General features: G+C 42.3%; 1 protein-coding gene across 2 annotated transcripts in view; it reads right to left on the minus strand.

The window, feature by feature from the left end:
• The window catches only part of thsd7b (thrombospondin type 1 domain containing 7B), a 221,223-nt gene that overhangs the window by 55,605 nt on the left and 138,166 nt on the right, over positions 1–27,452 (minus strand). For both annotated transcript variants that reach the window (XM_023950471.1, XM_020702165.2), the window contains exons 9-14: positions 24,836–25,027; positions 21,514–21,739; positions 16,758–16,873; positions 15,728–15,860; positions 13,362–13,465; positions 8,385–8,576 (exon numbers count right to left, since the gene is read on the minus strand). In XM_023950471.1, coding sequence (XP_023806239.1) covers positions 8,385–8,576; positions 13,362–13,465; positions 15,728–15,860; positions 16,758–16,873; positions 21,514–21,739; positions 24,836–25,027 — 963 coding nt within the window. The remainder of the gene's footprint in view (positions 1–8,384; positions 8,577–13,361; positions 13,466–15,727; positions 15,861–16,757; positions 16,874–21,513; positions 21,740–24,835; positions 25,028–27,452) is intronic.

The raw sequence follows: 27,452 nt of genomic DNA on the forward strand, positions 1-27,452 counted from the left end.
GATGCCAGTCAGCGAGGTACGAGTTCGGCGATGACTGCACAGTTTGTTATGCCATGGTTTATGGGGGCAGCTTTCATACCAAAATTTGATGGGGATACAACCAAATTTGAACAGTGGAGGTGTCAGGTGGAGGCCATGTTGAGAGCACAAGGTCTTGGTTCACAGCAACAGGCGGACTTTGTCTTGGGGGCCCTGGAGGGCAGCGCCAAGCGAGAACTTAATCTCTTCAGCAAAGAGGAAAAAGACACTGGAAGAAAAGTCCTTGATGCATTGCAATCCCTATATGCTCAGCCTGCCACTAAAGCACAGCTTCGTACCAAGTTTTTTAACTGTAAACAAAAAGCGGATGAAACAGTTGATGCTTTTATCTTACGTCTCCGGGAACTCTTTTACAGATGGCAAGAAGGTGACAGAGAAGGGACTGAAGGGGAAGATGACCTGCTACTGGACCAGCTTATGGTAGGGTTGAAAACCGGTTCCATAAAGCAAGAACTGAGTCGACAGATGAGACGACGTAATGTTATGACGTTTAAAGCTGCATGTAAAGAAGCCCAGGCCTTAGCACGAGAGCTACAGGAGGATGAGGAGGCTGCGCATTCTAATCGAGTTACCTATACCCCTCAGAAACAGGAAGCTGTCGATGCAGAGCATCTCAAGAAACAGTTAAAGGCCGAACTGAAGGAGGAACTGTTGGGTGAGATAAAAACAGGAATAAAAGAACAACTGAAAGAGCTTTCAGCTGACCTAATAGTAGAAATAAGGAATCAGTTTTCTCACCATCAGCAGCCCGCTCCGACCTCATCATCCACCTGGGCCAGACCACGAAGCCGCAACCCCACCACTTCCTATCAGTGGGATGCAGAGGGGAGGCCCATATGCCGAAATTGTGGAGTGGCCGGGCATGTGCAGCGGCGTTGCACCCAGCGTTCATCAAAGCCTCAGGGTTTTTAACTCCCCCTACAGCTGCGGGCCAAGCAGTAGGGGCGGTGACTCTGGACCAGGAGCCCACATCACAGGCTGTCTTAAAATCAGAGGCTACTGGGCCACTTAAGCATAAATCCGCCCTGATCGGGGAATGCCCTAATGTTTGGCTCAAAATAAACCACCAGCCTATTCCCTTTATACTGGATACAGGGTCACAAGTCACCATGCTTAGTCAGAGCTTATTTGATAAACATCTGAAAGGTACTGGGGTGACAAGCACAGATTCTCTGCCTTGGCTGACCCTACGGGCTGCTAACGGACTGAAAATTCCCTACAGAGGTTACACTATTGTGGATTGTGTTGTGGGGAGTATTGAGGTCACTGGAAAAGGCATCATTGTCGTGGATGACGAATGCCTTGGCCCAGACAAAGGCATCCTAGGCATGAACATTATTAAACCCGTTTGGTCTATTCTCACCCAGGGGAGCCACCCAGGACTGCGGGCATTCAAAACCACCTTGACTTCTGTGGAAGGGGAGGCTTGGTCCAGAGCCTTCGCAGAATGCCATCGAGTCACCACAGAAGCTCCAGTTCCATCATATGAAGGGGTTGCGAAATTGCCCCGACAGTCCCCTGTCATCATTCCATCGCTATCCGAGATGATCCTGTGGATACAGGTAACAGACAGCCCAATGACCTCGCCCTGTACTGTGGTTGTAGAGCCTTTTCCAGACAGTGACACGGAATGGCGCATAGGACGAACTTTGGCTTCAGTGGTTGGTGGGCATGTACCCTGTAAAGTTTGCAATCCCAACCCTTACCCTGTTGAGATACCCCAGCGCCAGCCTCTGGCCCAAGTGACAGAGGTAGAGACGTCAGATATACAGGGTGAACAGGAACTGGTGCTCAACTCTGTGGCCCCAGATGTGGTGGAGGTGGAGGTAAGACGTGTGGGGGTCGTGGATGGGGAGGAAGATGCTGAACATCCTGTATCTGCCTTACAGGGAGATGGCCTCACTCCAGACCAACAGACAGAAATGACCAGTCTCCTGCATAAATGGAGGAGAGTTTTCTCTCGTCATGATGAGGATTTTGGCAGAACGGGAGCTGTGAGACATCAAATACCCACTGGCTCTGCACCCCCTAGTCGTGAGCGGTACCGCCCCGTACCCCCTAGCTTATACCAAGAGCTACAGGCGCTCTTAAAAAATATGTTGGGAAGCGGAGTGGTGAGGGAAAGCTCTAGTCCATGGGCGGCACCAATTGTACTGGTGAAGAAGAAGGATGGAAGCTGGAGATTTTGTGTCGACTACAGGAGATTGAACGCACTCACCCATAAAGACGCCTATCCCCTACCCCGCATTGAGGAGTCCCTGACAGGACTGAAGGCAGCTAAATGGTACTCCACATTGGACCTGGCCAGCGGATACTGGCAGGTGGAGATGGATCCTGTCGACAGAGAAAAAACGGCGTTTACCACACCGTTTGGCCTATATGAGTTTGAGCGGATGCCGTTCGGCCTGTGCAATGCTCCAGCCACCTTCCAGCGGCTAATGCAGCGGTGTTTGGGTAATCTAGTCAATGACTCCCTCTTGATTTATCTGGATGACGTTGTGGTTTTCTCCCCTGATTTTAGTAGCCATGTCAAACACCTGGAAGAGGTGTTTGAAAGGCTGGATCAGCATGGCTTAAAGCTGCAACCCAAAAAATGTAATTTGTTCCAGCGCAGGGTGACTTACTTGGGGCACGTCATCAGTGAAGGGGGAGTATCCACTGACCCCTCTAAGACGATGGCAGTGAGAGAATGGCCTGTACCCCAGACTGTGAGGCAAGTGAGATCCTTTTTGGGTTTCGCTGGCTATTATAGAAGGTTCATTCCTCACTTTTCAAAAATAGCAACACCTCTAAATATGCTCACCCACAACACCTCCGGAAAGAAACCCACTCCAGTGACTTGGACTGAGCAGTGCCAGCAAGCTTTTGACAAACTGAAGCAGGCCTTGCTGAACGCTCCTGTTTTGGCTTATGCTGATTTCTCCCAGCCTTTCAGGTTGTACACGGACGCAAGCTTTGAGGGCTTGGGAGCAGTGCTGGCTCAGGTTCAAGACGGGAAGGAGAGAGTCATTGCATATGCAAGCAGAAGCCTTCATCCCACAGAACGCAATGACCAGAACTATAGCTCGTTCAAGCTAGAGCTGCTGGCATTAAAGTGGGCAGTAACGGAAAAATTTAAGGACTACTTGTATGGCTCTGAATTTACCATCTTCACAGATAACAATCCACTTGTGCACCTGGAGACGGCCCGGTTGGGAGCTGCGGAACAACGCTGGGTGGCTCAGCTTGCAAATTTCAGGTACACAATTAAATATCGTCCTGGTGTACAAAATAAAAATGCTGATGCACTTTCCAGGCTCCCAGAACAGAAGTCAGATTCCTCAGCATGGGTGGTGCGAGCAGACGCAGATGAGTCATGGCAGGAGCGACAGGCCAAGGACAAAGATCTGTCACAGCTCCATGAACAGAAGAAACGGAGACTCTGCAGACCTGAGGTGTGTGAGGATTCCTCTCTGTATCAAAAGGGACTGATAAAGGAATGGGACAAGATTTTCCTAAGGGATGGTGTCCTGGGGAGGGAATGGAAAGAGCCAGGTTCTGGACTTGCCATCTTCCAGGTACTCATCCCCAAACAGGAAACGAGGGACATCTGGAGGACGTATCATGAGGACATGGGTCATCCAAGCAGCGAGAGGACCTATATGGCCATTCGACAGCGCTGTTACTGGCCAGGGATGTCACAGGATATCGGGGTCTGGACGGATTCCTGTACACAATGCATCATCAATAAAGCTGGACCATCTGGGAGGGCACCCCTCCACCCTATCTGCACATCATACCCCTTTGAGGTCGTTGGTGTGGACTACCTCTCCCTAGGCCGTCCAAGTGACAGGTACCAATACATCCTGGTAATCACAGACCTGTTCTCAAAGTATGCTATTGCAGTGCCCACCAAGGACCAGGCCGCAGACACTACAGTGCGGGCCTTATATGATCACCTGATCCATACATTTGGTTGCCCAGAACGCATTTTAACAGACCGTGGTGCCGCCTTTGAATCTTTACTAATGAGCCAATTATGCCAACTCTATGGATGTCAAAAGAGCCGTACTACAGCATACCACCCACAAGGTAACGGAGCTTGTGAGAGGTTCAACCAGACGCTCCTAAGACTCTTAAGCTCCCTGGGTGAGAGGCAGCAACCAGAGTGGCACAGCAAACTGCCTGCTTTGGTTCAAGCATACAACAATACAGTCCATAGCACTACGGGGATGACTCCACATTTCATTGTTTTTGGAAAGCACGCTAGGTTACCAGTGGATTGGACAACTGGCCTCCACCCTACCGTTGAGAAAAGCACCTTGGAAGGGTGGGTGAAGCAGCATCATCATGCCCTTAACCAGGCATATCAGGCTGCCAAGCAACAGTCTGAACAAAGGAGAGAACAGGATCAGACTCGCTACAATCGAAAAGCAAGATTGCGACCCTTGCTCCCAGGAGAGCGTGTCTTGATCCGTAACTTCCGCAGGAGGGCCAGGGGGAAGCTAGCGCCAAGGTGGACCCCAGAGCCATTCGTTGTGGTGAACCAACTAAGAGAAGATCACCCAGTATACCTTGTTCGCCCAGAGGGTAAGGAAGCTCCCACACGCACAATTCACCGTAACAATCTGCGTTTGTGCCCTGTTGACATGGTGCAGGAAAATCCAGGGCTTCAGGAGTCAGAGAGGCCAGTGATGCAACCGGACAATCTGCCACCTCCTACCTTGTGGCTTCCCAGGCTGGTGCTTAGCCAAAGAGCACCCGAAGACAAGGATGGACACCAGGCTGAAATGCCCCAGCAGGCTAGACCACCTGACCCTCCAGAAAATTCAGCAGTTTGTGAGGGGGCTCTAGTACGCCGTTCCCAGCGCCCCAATATTGGCATGCCTCCTGTAAGGTACAGTGAGTAATTGGCCGAGACGACCAATGTTAAAGTTGGGGGGGAAAATGTCGGAGGGTTTACCTTTTTTTTCCCAAATTTGGTGCATGCTTTGTTTGTTTCTTTGTTTTGTTTTTCTGTGTGCGGTGATGTTTTGGTTTGCTGTGATTTGGTCAATTATTACCGGGTGGAAGGACTTACAGGGACAAAAAAAGGACTAATTGGGAAACCCCTCCCCAACCCCATACGATTGGCTGTGGGCGTCATGCCCTCTCTTAAAAGCCAGAGGGCAGGCGAGAGCAGGAGGACGGCAAAGCTCCGACAAGGAAGGACTGCAAAGCTCCGACGAGGAAGAGCCTGAGAGAAGGAACTGCACGGAGACCCAGCAGAGCTACACGGAGGCGCGCTCACTGGAGGAATTCAAACATCCGAGGCAAGTGAGGACTTTGACGGGATCGGTAGAGAAGAAGACGAGCCCTGGACGTGACGCGCTGTGTGGGAGGAACTATTCAACGCGATTTCTCAGCTAATGAACGTCGCAGGGCCAAAGGCTGCAACTAGAGGAGCTGCGCTGGACCTGTCTACACTGAGCTCTGCTCCTACCAGATTCTTCCCTCTTAAGACTTAGTTGGGATTGAAAGCTCTTTTTAATTTATTTATTTGGACTGCTGATCCAGCCTTACCGTTTTTTAAAACTGTTTTATCCTGGTGGATTTTATTATTTTGTTGACTGTTGACCCAGTTGTATTTTTGTTTTTATTCTGACCGATTCTTTTATTTATTTTAGTCTGTTGTCCCAGCCGTATTTTTAACCATTTTACTCGGGTTGGGTTTTAACTATTTTTTAAAGATCAAGACTGGACAACTGTATTAATACAACATTTTTCGCTGTATAAAAATTTTTAAACTATACTTTTGCCTGGCATTTTCATTTCTGAACCTTTGGTATCTCTGCGAACCTGACACACACACACATTCACACACTGATGGAATCTCCAATGCCAAACTGGCGCCAACCTGTAATCACCAGGAGGAATGTGAGGGTTCATTGTTTTGCCCAAAGACACTTTCACACACGCGAGGCAGGAACCGGACCTGCAACCTTCCAATCAGAGGTCATCCGCTCTACCTCTGCGCCACAGTTTTTCAGTGACATCAAAAACTGAAATTAGAGGTGTGCAGTAGTTCGGTGTAAAACACATACACATCTTTACACACCTGCATGGATGGTGTTGAAGCAGAAAAATTCACAGTTGGATTGGTGACGTTTGAAAATCAACCCTGAGAAGCCGCTTGTTAGAAAGACTTTACAGAATGCAACACGTTTGGCATCCAGTTATGCGGTCTATGTGCACTTGTGAGAACAGCATGAATATCTACATGTTATAGTTTGCACTATTTTTTTATTTTATTTGATTAATTAGAAAATCCCAACACCATGCACCGTGGAGTTTCTTTTAATGGCACAACCCCACTGGTGGATATGTCTTTGTCAAAGTGCAGGTTTTACACAAAGGTACTTTTTAATTCAAGGAAAAAATGATGCTTTGTTTCTTAAATTAGGCACTAAAATGAGTTGTTTTTTTAATTACCTCATGCAGAGATAAAGGTAAAATATAAAGAGTGGGAGGATTAAAACCCAACCCAACTGGTGGTAGGCGGGCGCCTGTGTTTGGCAGCGGAGCGACCACCAGTGTGTGAATGTGTGTGTGACTGGGTGAATGGGTCTGTGACTGTAAAGCGCTTTGTCCTTGTAGGAAGAAAGGCGCTATATAAGTATACGCCATTTACCATAAATCTAAGTAACCTGCTTTACTTAGACTAAATAAATCATTGTTTTTCATTTTAATTATTTACAAGGAAGAGGATCACTTTATGAAACTACTAGCAGGACTTGATCATGTTTACGGCAGTTTATGTCCTTATAGACTCAGTTACACGTAGTTAATCCAAGAAAGAAGTTCAGCCCGTTTATACCATAAAAAAACATCATTTAGTAGACCTTGGTTTGGGGCAAAAAAGTCAAAAAGCCCTTTCATAAAAGTCCCACTCTGATCATCTTTTGATCTATTTTCAAGGTGTTCCCAATGGCATCATCATGATTAAAAAATCATGATGATGCGGTTTGTAGCCAAAATTAATTAAAAAAACAAACGTTGTTGCTTTCTGGAAGATCTTTCTGCAAAGCGACAAGAGTTCCTCAGAAATTCACCTCTGATTTGACGGTGAGACTGTTGGCGCAGAGTAACCCCGCCCCCCCACCTACTCATCACCAATAACTAAGAAAGCTGTGCTTAAACTCTCTACAGCTAGCTTACAGCCTCTCATGCCACCAACCTGACATTACCCGTGCAACAAAAATGGCGAGCAATATTAGTGCTACAGTATCCAGCGGAACAGTTCTGATCCAGATTCCAGCTCAGACGAGGAAAACAAAGAAGTTCATGGATCTAAGATAAGATAAAGATACTTTATTGATCCCATCTTGGGGAATTGGGTTGTTGCAGCGTCGCATTAGGCTCAAATCTATTTGTCTGCAGGTGGATGCATAAGAATGGAGCAGACCAGGAAGCTTGAGGCCCACCCAGCATATTTTCTACGTCACAAATACAATCTTTTTCAAATGGCTTTTTTTTGTCTGCTCCTGATTCACAATAGAAATGCAGTTTTAATTTTACTTTTCTTAATATGTGTCGTCCATCATCAGAAAAAATGCCAGAACATGTTAAAAACACCATTTCCATTAGAAAGGGTCTTTGAAGACCCAGAGAGATCAGATAGAAAACAAAGATCAAATCAAATCAGAACTGAAACAATCTGTGAAATTAGAGCACCTAAAGTTTGTGTTGAAGAAATAGACATTTTAAAATATTGGCTGAAAAAACCCAAATGTAAAATCCAATTCTTCCCACAGAAATCTTTCAAAAACTTCAAATGTTGCTGAGAGTATGTTCATTTCAGACCCAGCGGCATCCAATCAAATATTCATTAAGACAAATATGCAGGCCAGTGTGAAACCCCAGCCTCCAATTCAACTTTTTTTTTGACCAGCTAAAATTATAAATTGCCTTTTATGAAAAAAAAAATCCAATTTAGAAGTGACAAAACCCACGCGTGGAAGTACAGACGGAAGTTCCAGAAACAAACGCTGAATGAGAGAAAGCTACAGCAGAGTATTGTTTCCCACAGAGCATAAGCTTCATAACAAATGTTGCATTCGTTGCAATTAGTGCAGTCCAACAAAGAGCAACTAAATACTATGCGAGTTCAATCAATAAGCATCATCCTGCTGTCGCTGCACATTCTTTAGTCAGACATTACAAAAGCTCCATGATAACTGCTGACAATAATGGCTTCCAGTCATATCAGTGACAAACAATATCATCCAGCATGAGAACTGTTGACCTTAAACGTAGCAGAATTGTTGAAAACGTCTCTCTAAGGAGCGTTTTTTCCTCTTCTTTGAGCGTATAAGCAGCGACCTCACCTGTGAGCGAGCGTGTGCGGCTCCGTGTGCTGCCACATCCAGCACATTCCGAGAACTTGGACCATGCAGTTAAAGTGCAGTCGTCCTTGCAGGCCACCCGGCATGTTCTGATCTGAGGAGGCAGAGAGCCGGCCCATCGCAAGCACGCCGTCAGGTTGGCCGCCTCTCCGTTCTCCCCAACACAGCTGACACCTGAAACACACACAAGAAGGTAAACACCTCTCGCACCCGCAAACATGGAGAAACAGGATGTGGCTTTGAGCTGTGTGGGTGCAGGACAGCTGAGATTCTGGGAGTTGAGAATGAGATTTCAGGGGTCAGATCATATAAGTTTCAATGGGTTTCTGTTGAGGAAAGTTCTCCCTGGGATGGACTGAACTGTGCAGAGTGAACCCCGCCTTTGCCTGACAGTGGTTGTTATAGGCTCCAACAACGCCGTGACTCCAACTGGAAACAGAGGGGGTTTAGAAAATGGCTGAATGGACTCACAAAAAATTTTAGCTTGGTATGCAAACTTTTTCAAGATTAAGAGAATCAACATCCTGTTTCCCTTTCTTGTATGAATGTCTTTATACAGCATTTATTCTATTTAAATCAGGTTTCTCTCCGTTCTTTATTATTATTTTCTTGTGCACTTTTTGGATGTTTGAATCCAAGTTTGTAATTTATGCCTATTAATCTAAAATTTGGATGAATTAATCTTTTTCAATAATGTGATATTTTTGCCTCAAATCAATACTTTTGTGATGCATAATTTTTCAGTGTTTTGTCAGTGTTGTTTAATCAACATCAACAATCTAAGAGTAATAATAAGATCAATGATAGGTTAGTTTGCATTTCTTTACAGTAAAGCTGTTCACCTGACTTTAAATGCATTTTTTGAAAGAAGGAATGGAGATTATTAGTTATTGAATTGTTGCTTTGAAGCATCGTCCTGAACTTGGAGGGTCAGTCAGAAATCTCATTGTGTTTGATGTGGATGTTGTTTGATGTTAAAGATGCTGGGAGAGTGGAATTAGGTTTGATTGTGATGGAAAAAGCAAAGGACAGAACCAAAATGTCCTGATAATCAGCAGAAGTCACTGCAGGAATACCTGAAAGTCAGGTAGGGTGGAGCTACCAATGCAATCAATCTCACAACCCATGGATCAGCTTCACCTGACACCTGTGCAGCCCTGAATCTGTCTGGGTTTGAGGCTGCTGTCCATGGTGCTGATGCCATGAAACGCTATGCCATGTTGTCTATTTTTAATTCAGCAGCTCAAAACTTTCCTTCCTGCTGCAGCATTTCAGCTTCTACTCCAATAATAAAAGTGAACTTTTCTGCTGCAGTTTTAATAATTCAGGTTTTCACATTATGTGGTTAAGTAAGCAGAGATTTGATTTAAGAAAGAGGGAGATGGAGAGCAAAGCAGCACTGGAGTGTGTGTGGGTGGAATGTGAGGTGCTGCTGGGTGAGGGGGGGTTGGGTGACTAAGCAGAGGAATAGAAGGATCTCAAGAGAGTCGACATGTTTGGAGCCTGCCCTGCTTCTTCTTCTTCTTCTTCTTCTGTTTCAAAGCTGTGATCTTTTGGGGTCACCAAAGCGAATCATCTCCTCTGCCTTCTTCTTCTCACTCATGTCCTCCTTCTCTACAAACATCCACCATAAACGATGATCACCTGCTGGTAGGGCTGGGTCATAGAGGCAGCTTGCTGTTCTCTCCAGTTAGTATTATGCTAAAATCCCAAATCAACCCTCAACTGTTGGACATACTCCATCAATTATTATTTATTTTAAGAACTCCAAGATTCTTTCTTTCCATAAAGGTCACACACCTGCATGTAATTTTCATATATTCAGAGTTGAGGAATAGATGCACCGCGGTTAAATGCTGATCAAACAAAAAATAAAAGGAATTCATTTGAGTTTGACTGCAGTGGAATGGAGCCCCCCCCAACACTTTCTTTGGATTTATGATCTCTAGAAGTTAATTTTCATTCCAGTGATGTTACTTTTCTCCTTAAAGGCCGCATTGTAATACGGACATCGAGCTCTGCAAACATAACAATAATTGTCAAAAGGCTGGCGTTGCTGTGCTAACATGCTGGCAGTTAAAGGGTTTTGTTTTTTTCATCCAAGCATCACTCTCAACAGTAAATCACATCAAGTCAGTCTAATAAAACCCTACAATATAAATGTCATCTCGCTGTCCAGGAAACAAGTAGCAGAAAGCCAACCAAATGGCTGATGAAATGGCTTTATTTGAGTCACAGACCCAGCTTTATTGAGTGGAGGATGCTGACAAATGTGACGCCTTCATTTGGTTTGAGCCTTTTTTACACAGTGTTCTCCATCAGGAGAGAACCTGAATGTGCAACAGACCAAACTGCTTAGAAAAATCACACAACCGCTCAAATGTCCAGAATGAGATTTAACTAAAGGGGCAAAGTCCTTCTTTGAGGCTGGTTTGAAAAGAAAAAATAACAAATCACGCTGTTTCTACTTTGCAGTGTCTCGCTGGTTCGGATTCCCCCCTTGAGCCCATTCTCTCTTGTGGAAAAAACCCCTGAACCTGTCTGCTTTGAGCTGCTTCTCCTGCTAAAGAACCATGTGGAGCATTTCTCACTACCTGAAACCCATCAACGCTTCCTGCACCAAGTTCCTTACTAAATCCAGGTTTAACCCTGTTTGGAGTCTTACTTTCATAGTTGGGTCCCTCTATTTATTCCATAAGCTCACCCTGACGGCACATGCATGCTGCTGTCGAAAACGTTTCTTCCTCCAAGGACTCAAAGTCTTTCAGAATTCTACTCTGAAAACATCCCTGATCCATTTTATTGATTTATATTTGACTTTTAAATGCATTTACTGACAACAGTTTGGGGATTTCTACAATCAGCTGAGGACATGCAGGCTGACATTTTGCGTAGACGCCTCTGCAGAGGCGACCCGCAGGACATCTTCATTATTTACTAGTAGAGCTTTTCCCAGCTCCCCAAACTATGATGCCGCAACATTCAGGATCATCAAAAATTGGACCTGATGAGTTTGTCTTTATTTTAATCCCACTAGTGATGAAAGTAGTAATTCCAGGGCTAGTTTTGCCGAAATTGATTATAGAATCATTTTGGAATTGCACTATTTTTTGTTAATTGGCTTTAGGGAAATATAATATTACAACAATCTGAACTGAACATACATTAACTATAGAACATGTATAATAATATTGGAATGACACAATAACATAACAAAGAATACAGTAACTAGTGCAAAGTTTTGGGGAAAAAACATCAACAATGAAACAAAACTTTAAGAATAACAGCCCCACAAACATATATATAAAAACAATAAAGGCAGTAATAATACATCAAAGTCACTGGTGAAAAAAGAAACAAAAACAGCAATGTAATAAATATTAAAAAAAACAACAAAAAATCTGGCAATTGTGTGCAGATATGAGGCTTTAATGACTCTCTGCTCTTCGATGAGGCAGGGAGGGGAGGGGTCAGGTGTGAGCTGAGACAGGTGGAGACAGGTGGAGGTGCACTGGCCGTTTCTCTGTGAGGAAATTCAAGCACTTTCCTACACGTGTTGAGGAAAAACTGCAACATAAGTATTGAAAGTTTCCATCACATCCGACTAGAATCAATACTTCACCACGGTATCGATACTGTCGCTACAGAAGTTGATGTGCCCATCCCTAGATAACAGGAAAGTTGCATTTATTCGATGCAAAAACCAACTATGAAGAAATGTTATGCTCCATAAAAATAAAAACCTTAAAAAAATACTTAAACAATGAGGACAAAACACCACCTCCTCATGTTTTTGCTTAACATTCCTGAATTGTGTCCTTGAGAACTAGAATAACATTTAATCATCTACTTCAGCTGAACTGGTTAAGAATTCTGAGTGAAATGAATAAAACACTTTGCTCTTTAAAAGTCCATATTTACATTCTGTGTTAATATTAATCACAGACTTCACGCTTAAACTTTTAAATGTCACAATCATTTAGCCAGTTTCTAATCAAATTTCAATAAGATGATGAAAAAGGTCAGGCAGGATTGCTTTTAACAAGAAAACACAACGCACAGCTTTTTTCTTCCATCAAAAGCCAAAGAAATGTACTTCTGAAATGGCAGATATAATTATAGCTCTGAATGAGAAAAGCTACAAATAGCAACGAGCACAGAGGGCTTCTGCAAACGTCGCGTTGGCAGAGTAGATATATTTAAAAAACATAACAAATAAGCCTTTTTATTGGGATGTTTGCTGATGTGAAAGAAAACACAATGAGTTTCCCAATAATTGTAAAGAAAATGAATTAAAAATAATGAAGATGCTGTACAGCAAAGAGCCAATCAAACAAACCGACCAACAGAGATGAGGGGGGGAGGGGCTTTTATTGGTGCTTTCTGATCTTACCAAGTTTTCTCGTAATCATTATTTGTTGCACAAAATTATTTCAGTGGCATCGACAAAAACAAAGCATAGTCTAGTTTGTCAAACTTATGTTTGTTTGTTTTTGACCTTGTCCTGTCCAACAGCTGAGCAGGCAGATCAGAGCTGAAGGCCTCTTGTGACATCATTTACTGTTACAATAGGGGGTTGGGAACCCAAAAAGACTTTAGATGGTTCTGAAGAACCATGCGAGTAAACCCTGTTTGGTGTCGTTTTTCTCTGCTATGAGAAGTTCTGCTATAATAGGTTTTATGATCCCGTGGTGGTCTGCAACTTTCCTCCTCACTGCTGACCACCTAGACAGACTTCAGGCTGGGTTCCGGAGGAAGATGGTGTCGGGAAAAGAAATGGATTTAAACAAAACTCAACGGTTCTATCTTCACTCAAAGTCATTCTAATGGGAATGGGATAGTGTTTGTGAACTGTAAGAGCTTCATTAGACATAAGAATGATGCAAACAGAAAAGCAAAGCAACAAAATGCAAAATGCAAGAGAAATGCTGTGGGACCTGAAGTTGACATGAAACCCACCTCTTGTCTCCAGACCATCTCCACAGTCCTCTCCTGCTCCAGACAATCCTCGTCTGACAGAATCTGGGACCAAAATACAGCTGTGCCATTTGTGCATCCTCCACCTGCATGTAACACAGAAGACAGATTCAGGGTCAAAGTTCATTTAATAAATGTAATCTACCCCACATTTCCACTTAAGTCTTTTACAGCAGACCTGAGTTTTAGTAAAAGAAACCCACAGTACCTCAACCCAAATGGTATATCCCAATATCTATATTATACATTTATTTCATTTTAAAAACGATTTTAGAATTGTAAAGGTCAACTTGTTTACTACATAGAAATGTATTCATCTTTAAACCACTAATATATATAAATATATACATTCAAATTAGGTGCATCTTTTTTTTTAGTACTTAAGTTGTGCTGAAAGTGCAACTAAACTTGACATGCAGTGTTTGAAATGTCTGCTCTACAAAATTGGTGACTACAAACTTGAATGTTCTGCTGTTGTGAAACTTTGAAACTCCACATTTTCTCTACTTAATGGACTCTGAATTGTTAGAAAATTGCCTTCTAACCTTTCTAGGACTGATGGGGGGCAACAATTGCTTTCCTGAGATTGTGTTGATGTCTTTTCTTCCTTGCTTTGCATTTAACACAAATCCAGTTACAAAAAGGGTTTATTTTACGGAAGCTAAGACTCGCAGACGATTAGTTCTTGCATTTAATTAGCCAAACCTGCGGCTTCTGACTTTTTAGCTCCAACTGAAGAAGTGAAGTTCTAATAGAGTTTCTCTCTGACAGAGATGGTCTTACTGCTGAAAATGATAATAATAATAATGATATAAATCCCAAAATAAGATGAAAGATAATAAAAGATGGTTAAAAGTTGAAATCGCTGATAGAAACTGTAAATCTGAATAAAACTATAATATCAAAAACGTTACAGAAATTGTACAGTTCCGTATCTTTACTCAACTTAATAAATAGGAAATAAATCAAACTGTAATACCTTTGTGCCTTTGAGCTGCTGATAGTCAGAAAATCCCAAATAAACTCTTGTTGGCTGATCCATATGAAAATCAGAAAAAGCTACTTCGTTTGGCCTTTATGGACCTTCACTTCTTCTCGCAAGAAGGTTACTGTTTTTTTTCCCCTCTTCTTGGTTTGGTGTCAGAAAATGTTATCTCCTAACTTCCTTTAGGCTGCTCTTTTGTGAGCCAAGGCCGTAACAAACTAGTCATTTTTGACAAGGACTGTTTTGATTTGTGACGGTGATGCACGTGTCTCTAGGAAACTGCAGTCCTAAACTCCTAGTGTCAGCGATGCACATAAGTAAGGGTTAGTGGCCGACGAAGTATGCATTATCACTTTTAAACGCATGCCGTGAAAGCCTGAACCGTCCGACGCGAAGCAGAAAAAGTGATAATGCACACTTCAAAGGTCATTAACCTGCTTATACCATGGTCACTTACAAAAGTCATAAACAGTAACCAGTTTTTAGTCCTTAATTCTTGTTTTTTTTTTCAATTTGGATTACTTTTCTCACAAAAAGCAAACTATTTGTTACATGTTCACGTAACAAATAGTCTGCGTCCCGCCGCACCACCGCTGCAGTCAAGACTCGGCGATATAATGCGATAAATATATGATCCTTCTTCCTCTTTCGGCTTTTTCCCATCAGGGGTCGTCACAGCGAACAAGTCGCATGGTAAACTTGGCAATGTTTTACGCCTGATGCCCTTCCTGACGCAACCTTCTCAAGGCAACGGGGCTCAGGACCGGCACAGAGGTAGAGAAGGGAACAGGGAGCAGCCCGGATTTGAACCCTGGTTTCACGGACGGAAGGCGCCGCAAACCAGCAGGAGCTAAACCGGCTCCCCGCGATAAATATATGATAATCTTTCCAATGGGTTGAATAAAGCATCAGTTCAGAGAAAAAGTTCACCTTGTTTTTGTCCAAATGATGAAGCAAAAGGTTGTTTTAAAGAAGCCGGCGAAGCGATACAAAACATTTAAGCTAGGTGACCGGAACTTCTTTTTGCGGTTATCCTGTGGTATATCACTTTTTAACGCACACCCAGTAGGCAAACAGAATCGAGAATTCACCCGGACCATGGTATAATGATTAATAAACAACCAAAAGGCTGAATATAGATTGTATGTTTGAAATAATCACAATGGTAACGCTTAATTGCTTCAAATTAAATTCTTATGTACTTTTATTGCAGATTTGCAAAATTGTAATAGTGAACTTTCCTGACATGTTTTGAGTATTTCGTTCACACATAGATGTCCATTTGTGTATCCAGTTACTGAATGGTGTAGTCTGATCATAACTTTCCAGACTAGAAAGCAGAAATGTTGATCATATATCTGACCTGAAAAGTGGACATCCTGGCAGGAAGTCACAGTCCCTCTCCTCGTACAGAGTGTCAGGACATTCTTGACCTCCGTTTGCAGGTCTTTGGATGATGGTTCTGTATCGAGACTGTGTGACAGCAGTCCCATTCTCTGTGGTGCAAAAGATTCGATCTCCATCAAATATTCACCAAGAGTTCCAGATTTTATCAGTTAAAATCATTTGATGATTACAGTACATGTGAACTGAAGAAAAAGGCCTGGCATGTCTCTGGGATGTGGAACAGATGAACATTACATGTCACCATTGTCAGCCACCGTGTCAAATTGATGCCTAAAGATGCAAGTGGTCTGAAAATTGCTGCGAACGTCCCCCGCTGAGCACACCCTTGATGGCCGTGATGTCCTCCGCTTCACTGCGGACTGTTTGCGGACACTGTGCTGTAATGGCTTCATTTGGCTCAAGCTGCAAGGCTCATTACACAATGCTAATTACTAAACATTGAAAATGGTGCAATTAAGAAAGCGATTACATCTTCAGCGGCCCCGGTGGACAATGGCATATTTACAGAGATGAGGCGCCTGTTCAGTTCTTCTAAAAACAATTACATACTTTTTGATTTCCAAGACAAAACAACACACAGACTGAAAGCCATTACAGATCCATTTTCCAGTCCATGCGGCGGCTCGTTGGAACGAACATTCAACTCTGTCATTTACAATTAAAAGTAATCATTATCTGCTCTGGAGGACATTTGAGTGGAACTGTTCTTTCTCTCTATTATACCACTCTGAATCACTTCAACATCTTTTATAAACAGTCAGTTGACTGACATGAGCACCGTGTGCAAATGTCCCGGTTTTCCAAAACAAAACACACATTTCTTTGACTATGTAAATTTGCCGTAACTCCTCTTCACTGGAAATTTCCTTTCCATAAAGTCCTTGAGCAAAGGTTAGAAGTGTCATCATGATGTCTGACTGATTCATGTTTAGTTATTAGACAGGCATTTCTAAAATGAGTTAATATAAATTCATGCAGCGAGCTACCTGGAAGGCAGGTTGACGGGCAGGACGTCCATTCACTGAAGGGGGTCACTATGCAGTCTTTCTTGCAGGGAAGCAAACAGGGCCGGGAAGATTCTGGGCGGGAGGAATCGGAACACCTGAACACAGATAAATGCTGGTTTTAAATTCTTTTCACAGGGGTGAATGATAACATCCTGACTCTCTATGGAAAGCAGGCAATGCAGCAAAACAAGCGCACAGTCCTTAATTGACATCATTGTTTACCTACAGAAAGCGTGATTGATGAGATGTGTTTGTGCCTGCGCTGAGGCACTGAACCACACACTTTCTGCCGCTCTCCCAGACACCAGTACGGTCTCACCAAAGAAAGAATTCACATGTCTTTATTCATCATTTTAGTCTTCTAATATTATTAATATAAAAAAGAATCTAAAACAAAAAACCCAGATAAGTTTTTGAAAGAAAAACAAAAAGAAACAAAATGTATAAAGTAGGCCTGCACAATATACCGCAAATTTATCGTTGTCGCAAAATCCAGCTCTGCAATGTGCAAATCGCAAAAGACGGAAAATATCGCAATAAATCGTAAACCTTAAATGTGCTAAAACAATCTTATGTCAGCTTGAACCATTTAACGAATCAAATAAATCCCTTTATGCATTTGACCAATCGGATGGAGGCCTATTATGTTAGATGTTTGTCACCTATGTCGACGAGTGACATTTGGAGGATAATTTTTAAACTGTTGCAATGTAATGGGAATGGTTATTTGGTTATTTGTTTATATACCGCAAATGATATCGTTATCGCAATTTTAATCTCTAATATCGCATATCGCGAGTTTTCCTCATATCGTGCAGCCCTAGTATAAAGGAATATAGAAAAACATGGAAAAATGATTTCAGTAACTAAGGTCAATATTAAGGTGATTTTCTATTTAAAATTTTTAAAAACTTAAACAGCCAAATTTAATTCTAAATTCGTTCATAGACTGTCATAGATGAGATCATTTGAATTTTTGTTCGGCATTTAAAACCTACCAGATTAAAAATAATGATAAATCTCTGATAACTGATTATAAAAAATATATACATATGAAAGTCAATCAAGACTTTGGACATCGATTTGTCAGATTATAAAATTAGAATTGAGGGACAAAGTAGACCTCTTTTATTATACTGGCAACAACAAGCTGAGTAAAAACAATAGTAATAAAAAAATGATAAGATTTTTTTAATTTTTGCCCCCCCAAAAAAATCAATGAAGCAATAGAGGAACAAAAGGGTAATTTGTCTTTTTTTAAGGCAACGAAATTTGGACAAAAATGGTTGTATTGAACTTTTGGTAAAAAATTGAATAATATAAAAGCATCTAATTGTTTTTGCTCCCATTTTTCTGGAGTGCATTACAACAAAGTTCAACAACAATTGTGTTTTTATGTTTCATAGAAAGGTGTCTTATATTTTTATACTTTTAAAATCCTGTAACTACGAAAAGACCACTATTGTGATTGGTTCAGGAAAACAAGAACAACTCTGACATAAAAAAAAATCAAATATGATTAAAAACTCAGAAACATTGGAGCCCAATGACAAAATGCGGAGAGACTGAAAAGCGCTGAAATAAAAGAGATTTAGTAAACTCCTCTGCTTTAGTGCCAGTCGTCACAGCCTCCTGAGACAGGCTCCTCTGAGACATTCTGCGTGGTCACTGCCACTGTTGAGCACTTTGTGGAGACGGACGGGCGCACAAGGTTCTCAAACGGGGGTTCCAGAGGAGGTCCGTGTTCCGTCTGCTCCAAGGAACAGTTTACAGGGAGGCCAGCAGAGTAGAAAACATAAATTCACCACCGGGCGGGTGATCCATCGTCCAATAAAGAGCAGCCACGCTAGTGTAGTCGTAGCACAAAAAAGATTGGGAAATCATTATTGGAGAAAAAAAAATCAATCAGCATGGCTGCTAATTATCCTGAGAAATGAGAACATGCAGACTGCTGCTCAGGACTCCTGTCATGCTACAGGATAGCATTAAATCTCTTAAGATTTATTTCCTGACTCTTATGATTCCAAATCATCTTGTGTTTCCTCTCCATTAGGACAGGTATACATCTGATGCCTCAGCAGCAACCCATTGGCTAGGCTTTTCCCCCCACATTGTGCAGAATTAAAGAGATTCCGACTTGTGCGGCTATATAAGAAAAAAGAATTCATGAGCTTTGATGCCTTCATTAACCAGCAGGCAAACCTCCTCCTCAACACCCAGTTCAGCACACACACACCTCCAAATTTTATTTCAGACCCAGCGACTTTCTCTGCCCGACAATCCGATCCAGGTCTCGCCGGAGACCCAGCGTGTTGCCACATTGCCTCGGCAGCAGAAAGCCAGCACGCTCTGGAGTGACATCAAAGTATGCCACAGCATAAGGAGGCAGGCTACCTAAAAGCCATCCTTCCTCAGCTTTATCCTTTCTCTCCCCCCTGCCTTCTGCGCTGATGTATGCCAGAGGGCATGGCAGCGCAACAGAGCAGCTGGGAAATATGATGTGATTTGCCCAAAATGGGAACATTAGACTCCCAGTCGAGGCCATGGGGTTCAGCTTTGACGACATCCAAAGAAGTCAAGGTCGTTTTAGAGTTGTTAGTTCTTCAGGAATGGGTTAAGGTAAGAATTATTGTGTCAAAAATTTAAATTTGTCTCTAATTTCCAGTGTTTGTTGATTATAATAAACTTTCTCTTTTGGCATTTAGATGTTAGAACCTGAAATAAAGTCATCTCCAGCAGAAATGTTCTGATGAATCTGAAAGTGAGGTTTATTGGATTCCTGCTGCAGGAAGATAACTGAGGAGGTCTCAGGTGTGTTCTGCACTGCAGCCGTCCACCATCCAAGGTCAGCAGGAGGAAATGCTGGACTGCTTCAAGTATCTGAAGAGACGATGTTCAGTGCCAGCAGGGATACCTTTCTCTGCAGAAAACTACACATGTCCAACAGCAAATCCATCCAAATGGCTGGACAGGTCATTGACAGGGACATGGAGATGTTTAATCTACCGAGGAACGGAGAACAAACTGTCCTTCATCACAGACGGTCCTTCATCACATTCACTTCCACCTCACTGGACTGTGGAGGGGCAGGAAATCTCAGCTGCTGCATTGAACAATACGAGACTTAAACTAAAATTATTCTCAAAATAACTAAATATTAAATGGCCTATACCATGCTATTCTCAAGCCTTTCATAGTAAACCATATTCATATATATGTTAATTTTTTACCTTTGGCACACAAGAATAAATGTAAGCACATTTTTGAGCCATCTCATTAATGTTTAAGGGGTTAAGGAGGAGCCCTCATAAACTAAATTAATAAATGTCTATAGACTGAAACACTGTAGGGGAATACCTGGTAAATGTTACAAGGATTTCTTTACAAAAACATAAAAAAATGCAAAACAAAAGCATCCATCTGTGGATCCGTTGATCAGATAAAAGGAGCAAATGTTTGGATTTTCATGAACACCTGAAAATGATAAAAATGTTGTGCTAGTTTAGCCTTGCTTCCATTTTCAGTCAGCTGGTTCTGCCATCAGAGTGGATCTTCCTATAAGTTGAAAGGTTCAGACGCCGTGTCCAGGTTACCTTTAAGGATACAACCACGGTTTGAGTCACACATCCATTTCATTTATGTTTTTATTTTTTCAAAATGTACACAAAACCTTCCTCGTCACTCAGGGTCACAACAGGTACATTTAAAAGAAGAAAAATAGAGACACTGCTCCATTCACACTGCAGCCATGTGAGTAGGAAGAAAGTAATTAAATTCACGGCAAACTGTACAGGCAGGATTTGTTGGCGGAGCAGAAATGACAGCTTTCATTAAAGCCTTTGTGGTGGGAGACAAGAAAGGCATCAGTAAGAGGGGGGGGGGGGGGGGGGGGTCTTCATAATCTATTTTATGACCCTGTCAATAACATACTGAACTAAAGGGGGGCAAACTTTGTGAATTATTTATAATTCTGTATTTCTGGTGTGGGCTTTAACATCATTAAAAAGAGAGCACAAAAGCGCTGGTTGATATTACGTTGCTAAAGGGGGGTGGGGGTGGGGGTGCGGGCAGAGCGGAGGAATAGAAGGTTTATAAAAAGAAGAAAAAGTGACATTAAAAGCACTAAAGGAGCTTAAAGGAGGGCACAGAACTGTGGGATGATCCCATGACGGATCCGGTCTTCGAGATCATCTATAAATATAGATCCTCCGGTCATATGTTTGTTTCCACTTGAAAGTATGTTTACATACTTAAAGATTACATCTTTAACCCCCCATGCACAATTTACTTTCCCCAAGGGGACAATTTATGCCAAATAAAAAATGTTGCAGGATGGAAAGGCTCAGTTTTTGCTCAGAAAAAAAAACCTCGTTTTAAATATTAATCATGTTTAAATATCATGAAATATAAATGTCAACGATTATGCGAGCCGTCTTCGTTCTCAGTGGGAACCCTTCAGCATAATTGCTTTAAAAAGCCGACATGGCCCAAATAACATCAGATGCTGAGAAAGATGACACACCTGTGAGATTTGGTTAGTTTTCTTTTCCTCACACGATCGAATGTCAAACTGACACACAAACAGATCACACATCAGCACCAAGACGTCCTTAAGACTATGAGTTCTGCTCATCGTACCACCCTGAAACTCTCCAGACATGCTGATGTGAAAATCAACATTTTCAAACACAGAGGATGGATTAAAATAACAGTGTAGCGCCCCTTCATGGCTCACCTTTTACTGCTCACAGGGCCCCCGCTCTTCTTCACGCAGGTGACTCTGCGGCTCTGGACGCCGACAGCACAGGCGTCATTCCCCAGAGCGCTCAAGTTGAGTCTAGCAGATGAGTTTTGGACGCACGGACTCCAAGCTGAGGCTTCCCAGTGAAATACCATGCAGGGATGGTCGCTGCAGACTCGCCACTCCTCCAAGGCTGGAGCTGCTGGACAAGATTTACCATCTGGGGACGAACAAACACGTCAAGAAAACTCTGAAAAAAAAGTTCTAATGCTGCTGAAACTATAAGACTTTCAGAATTTAATAGGTCAAATATTTAAAGCATTCATGCTGATAGATATTTAACCAAACCACAAGTGTTTACTGGGAATTTCTGTTGATGAATGGAAATGACTAAAGAGGATTTGGAAAACTGAAGACACGGGTTAATTAAAGAAAATAAATGTCACGCTTTAATTATAACAGTTGGGGAAAATCCTGGAAAAAAAAAACAACTAAACATTTATTTTGCTGTTAAAGTGACGTTACTCAATGTCACTTACTCAATGTACATGAGAACTTTTTCTCAACTGTTACTCCTGTTAAAATAAAGATAAATGAATAAATAAAACTCAAAAAAAAGGATTTTGACAAAACCTAAGCACATTTCTAAATGGATAAGAAAAAGCATTCCCAGTGGTCTTTTATTCAAGATTGTGCCGTTTATTGCCAAAATAAAGGGTGATGCAAAAATACTATGATATATGCTGGGACATAGTTTCTGCAGAGCAGCAGGAGTTCATCAGAAATTCATCTATAGGTTGTGGTAATCCTGTCCTGACTTCCCATCATCCCTTTGTTTCACTCCTGCTAGTCTACAGCAGAAATCTAACATTAGCGGTTCAATAAAAATGGTGAGCAATATCAGATCTATCCAGTCCTACAGTTTTAGATCCAGATTCCAACTCAGTCAAGGAAAACTAACACATACATGGATCCATTTGTCTGCAGGTGGATGATCAGAATGGAGCGGTGCTGGGAGCTTGTGACCCGCCAACTGTAGCTTCTGCGTCACTGCTACAAGCTTTTTCAAATGGCATTCCTTCATCTGCACCTGGTTCACAATGTTTTGAATTAAGAAAATACTCACAAATGCAATTTTAACCCTAATGTTCTTTCTATCAACAGAAATTTGCCACCAGAGCGTGTTAAAAAACCCAAAACAGGATTTGCATTGGACTGGGCCTTTAAAGGAGAACAGCCGAGTTCTGCTCAGATGCTCAGCCCCTTATCACCAGTTTCAATAGTTTAATAAATCCTGCACGGAGGCGCAGTGGTCAGCACTTTTGCCTCACAGCAAGAAGGCCCCTGGTTCAAGTCCTGGCTGGGGGCCTTTCTGTGTGGAGTTTGCATGTTCTCCCCGTGCACGCGTGGATTCTGTCCAGGGACTTCCTCCCACCGCCCAAAAACATGCTTCATAGGTTGGTTACTCCAAATTGTCCGTAGGTGTGAGAGTGATTGGGTGTGTGATATGTGTGACCCTGTGACAGACTTGCGACCTGTCCAGGGTGTCCCCTGCGTTCGCCCATAAGTGGTCGGGATAGGCTCCAGCAGCCCCGTGACCCGGAAAGGGATAAAACGGAAGACGATGAATGAAAGCGATCAAGGAAAACGTTTGTTCATGAAACAAACTTTAGCTTGGTTTTCTGGACAAAGAATCACTAAGAGGTGAATTTTTCCTCTGAAACGATGGTTTGGATAACTTAACGTGACGTCTAGCACATAAACCACTTTCCACCGCTGGTTAGTGCTCATACACCTGCTGTAGCAGAGCGAGAAGCAGGTTCTGTAGCCGTTACTTTGACAACGCATCACTATCAAAAATCTGCTTTTTGTGAAAAATAATTGGAATGGTAAAAATAACAAATAATTGATTTAGTCTCAATTCATTTCGTCAGGGACCATGGTACAAGTGAGATAAACAACTTATCAATCATCATAAGAAAACCGTCCTCTGCTACAAGCCTCCACATTGTCTAATAATTTCTGGAGATCTCATTGGGTTTTCCTTACATCTAGAACAGACGTGTGAAAATCCAGGCCTCGAGTGGCCAACATGATGTCCAAACATTGAAACTCCTAAAAAGCCAAACGCACCTCATCCAGGTCATCAGCAGCAGATAAGGCAGGATTCCTGGAAAACCAGCAGTAGGTCGGCCATAGACACCCCTGATCAAGAGCATTAGTTGTGGTAACGTTACACAAATTGGGTCAGTGAAATCATTAAGAATGATTTTGTTATATCATGTAAAATCAACTTCTTTTAAGTTTAAATGTTCATTTCTAACAAAAACAACCCCAAAGTGGTATTTTGATTGATTCACACATCCCTGAGAATTCCTCTAAAAACCTGCTCTCTGAGCACCAGCCCGTCCAAATCCACAAAATGAGCGGGTTGTCACATTGTGACGTCAGAGTGAGAAACCAACCCTTCCAGGAAGAGTCTGCGCTGCATGCTCCGCCCCCATGCTAACACACACTTTCTCCGTGGAGCTAGTGGTGATCGGCGAAACGCTTTCCTTTTATATGAACAAAAAATACATCCATCTTTGCCAAAGTTCAGATGTTGTTTGTTTTTGTGGGAGAAACGCAGACACACTGCTGAGGCCGAATCTAGGTTGATGTCATGAAAGAGGCACGGAGAGAAAGGCGGGATATCAGAGATTGAGTCGTCTTACTCCCAGGTAGGAAAATGAGAGGCAAAAATAAGTAGTATTTCATCAAAAAATATTATTTTAGTGTGTCAAATATAGACAGACAGACAGAAACTTTTTTATTCTCCCAAGGGAGAAATTCAGGTGTCACACACAGACACGCACAATAAATAACAATAAAAATGACAGTTCATTAAATAAAATAGCAGTTCATATCAGGCAGGTTCATTAAACAGCCTGATAGCTGAAGGGACACATGAGTTCCTAAAGCACTCTGTCCTGCAGCCCAGTGAAAGGAGCCTATTACTCTGTTTACTCTTCTGTGCAGACATCGTGTCATACAAAAGATGTCTGGGACTGTCCAGGATGCTTTGCATTACGGCCCTCGTCCCCCTCTGCAGCACAGTTCCCACAGAGTCCAAACTATGTTCATAATATCATATGGAGATAGTTTACTCTGAAAGGCTTAAGAAAAGCGTGATAGACCCTTTAGGTATCTTCATATTCATATTTCAGTGTTGCTTTTTCAACAACACCTTGGACCGCAAGAAACCTCGGTTCAAAACCGACAATGTGGAGAAGAGCAGCAGCAAATAAGCGCAGAGCGTTAGCAGAAGAGGAATGACCTTTTCGTGGAATGGCCAACACGGTGCGAGTCCGACTCTGTCTTCCCTCTGCAGTCTTGTTGGCACAGCTGTGCGAGCACGGTGACCACAGGGACCAGGAGCCGACCACACAGTCTGCCGGACAGGGAACCTCACAGGCGTCTTCTGCAGGTGGGGCACCACCTTCACAGTGGGTGTCGGGCACGTGTTCCCCTGGAAAAAGCACGGGGTGAAAATGCAGACATCAGCTGCTCTGCTGCAGAATGAGCAAAGATAAGACTTGTCAACGTGTGATCTGGTCAGACACGAGACTTTAGATGTAGGCAAAAGAATTTTTGAAAACTTGAAGGGACTGTAGCTTCCAACTCTCAGATTAAAGTTTGATCAAAACAGACCCTTTTTATTCTGTATGTACATTCTGTAGAACCAATACTCTGTAGGGTGTGATTGTAATCATATTCTTCTTTTGACTTCAGTAAAGCACACTTAACCTTTATTATCATTTACTTGATGTGTTCATAAGTGACTGAATTCAAACAAACCTTTACTTGAAAATATGTATTTTAGGGATTATGTTGTTAATTTACAACATTTGAGTTGCACAGTTAATGACTTTAAAAAAAAAAAAGAGGGCGGGAAAACTGCTTGACCGTTCGCCTCTTTAACACGTTTAGTCAAACACATGCAAACTTTCATTTAATCTGGAGAATTAGTTCATTACAAAGATGTTCTGCTGGTTTTCTGGAATAGTTTTAAAAGCTGCGTTTCATCTTGCAATCATGCTATGAAATATGTATCACAGCTTGCAATTAATTCTTCACTTTCAACGTTGAAACCGCCAGAGGAAAGAGAACGCTGGTTCTTTTTACTATGCATAATGATAATGGCTTTGTTGTTGCGTGATTAAATCACTGTGACTGCAGAAAAACATTCCTTTAAATAACTGCACTGCATTCTCTTTTTCTTGGGCTTGAAAACGATTTTTTTTTGTTTTGTTTCACCGCCTTTTTGAGGAGGAGGGCGAGACATCACTTCCCGAAATGGGTGATCCTGATGTGATGCCAGTGCCAGAAGCAGCTGAAGTTCTGTCTCGCAGCTGCTCTCACGCTCAGTCGTATCATTAACTTGACTGAACTCTGCCACCAGATCACAGAGCAGGCTTTATTTGTCATCAACTTGTCGTTTCTTTTCTCCCTCCCTGAGTAAATGCCCTTGATACCGAGGGAGGCATTAAACCGAGAGAGCGAACCTTTGAAACGCCTCATCAGATAGATGTGAAAAAGCTCCCTAGGGGAGTTAAAAAAATCTTTTGTCCATAAAGTTAAAGCATGGCATATCTACAGCCATCAGCGCATGTGTACAGCGGGAGTCGATGGTCTTCTTGCAGTGATGGTGAAAACCCCCGGGCTACCACCAGCATTATTCCTTTCATTAAGACCACATGGCTGCAGATGAGAAGAAAGAGGAAATAAAAGCTCAACCCGAACATTTTCTTTAGCTAACAGCATCAGCAGCATCGCTGTGGTTCGGTGCGGTGATGGAACCGGTATCTCATCACATGAAATTGCTCTCGGAGACGAGACATATTTTCTTCATAATCATTCATCTCTAAATGACGCTAACTAAGCAGGCTGCAGCACTCGAACTGGATTTAACATAATTGTTTTGAAGCGTCGGCGAACTTTTAAGCTGCGTGGGAATTCATTGCCACGGTTCACTGCAGCTACCACCCAGGTAATTACTTCCAATGTGCACGCTGGGTACAAGACAGCATCAACTAAAACAGGACCTATAGATTTCTGAAAACCCACCTTTTACATTATACAGACCTGCAATTTTAACATCAGCAATTACATTCGGGAATAGGACCGTTCCTGACTTTAAACGGAAACCTTTTTAAAAGTTAACGAGAAAAGCCAAAAGCCAGGAGTTTCCGCTCGTCTTCTCTCACATTCATTTTAAAGTTCACTTATGTTTAATTGTAACTATGGGAAAAAAGAGAGCAAGGTCACAGGAAGTTACTGTCAGTCATGTATGGCATGGTCACTGTCTGGAAATGTGGAGGACAGACACAAGCAAACTCTAAAATCCAAACAAAATGCATCATTCTGTATTTTAGTGTGCCAACAAAAACAAAAAAGATCTATGCTTAAAGCTCAATTCAAGTAAAACTCAATGCATGGATTAAATAAGAAAAAAATCAATATCAATCAGAAAGGGGATCAAACTGTTGCAGGTTAGTGTGTCAGTCAATCAAATCGATAGTGAAAAACGGTCACTGCAGCAAAGATAAAGACATACTTCATGCTGCAAACTCTAACCCTCCTCAGGCCCAACATCCTGCTCTGCTTTTCTTTATTTGCTATTTTTTTGCGAATTGGCTCAGTCCTGCATTTGGAGTTCAGTTTGCTGTCAAGTTGAACTCCCACCTTTTACCTAAGGATGTAAACACTGCTGTATAATTTTTTACCTTTTTTTATTTGTATTCTTTGCACAAGGGATCTGCTTCTTCATTTTGTTGTATTCTGTACAATGACCACAAAGCTAATTCTTATTATATCTTTGGAAGAGTCTTGATGTGAAAGTCAAAGCGGTGTAAATCTGGTGATTCTTTCTTTCTCCAGACTTTTTCTTTCAC

This window comes from Oryzias latipes, chromosome 21 (genome assembly GCF_002234675.1).
Source record: "Oryzias latipes chromosome 21, ASM223467v1".
Taxonomy (NCBI): domain Eukaryota; kingdom Metazoa; phylum Chordata; class Actinopteri; order Beloniformes; family Adrianichthyidae; genus Oryzias; species Oryzias latipes.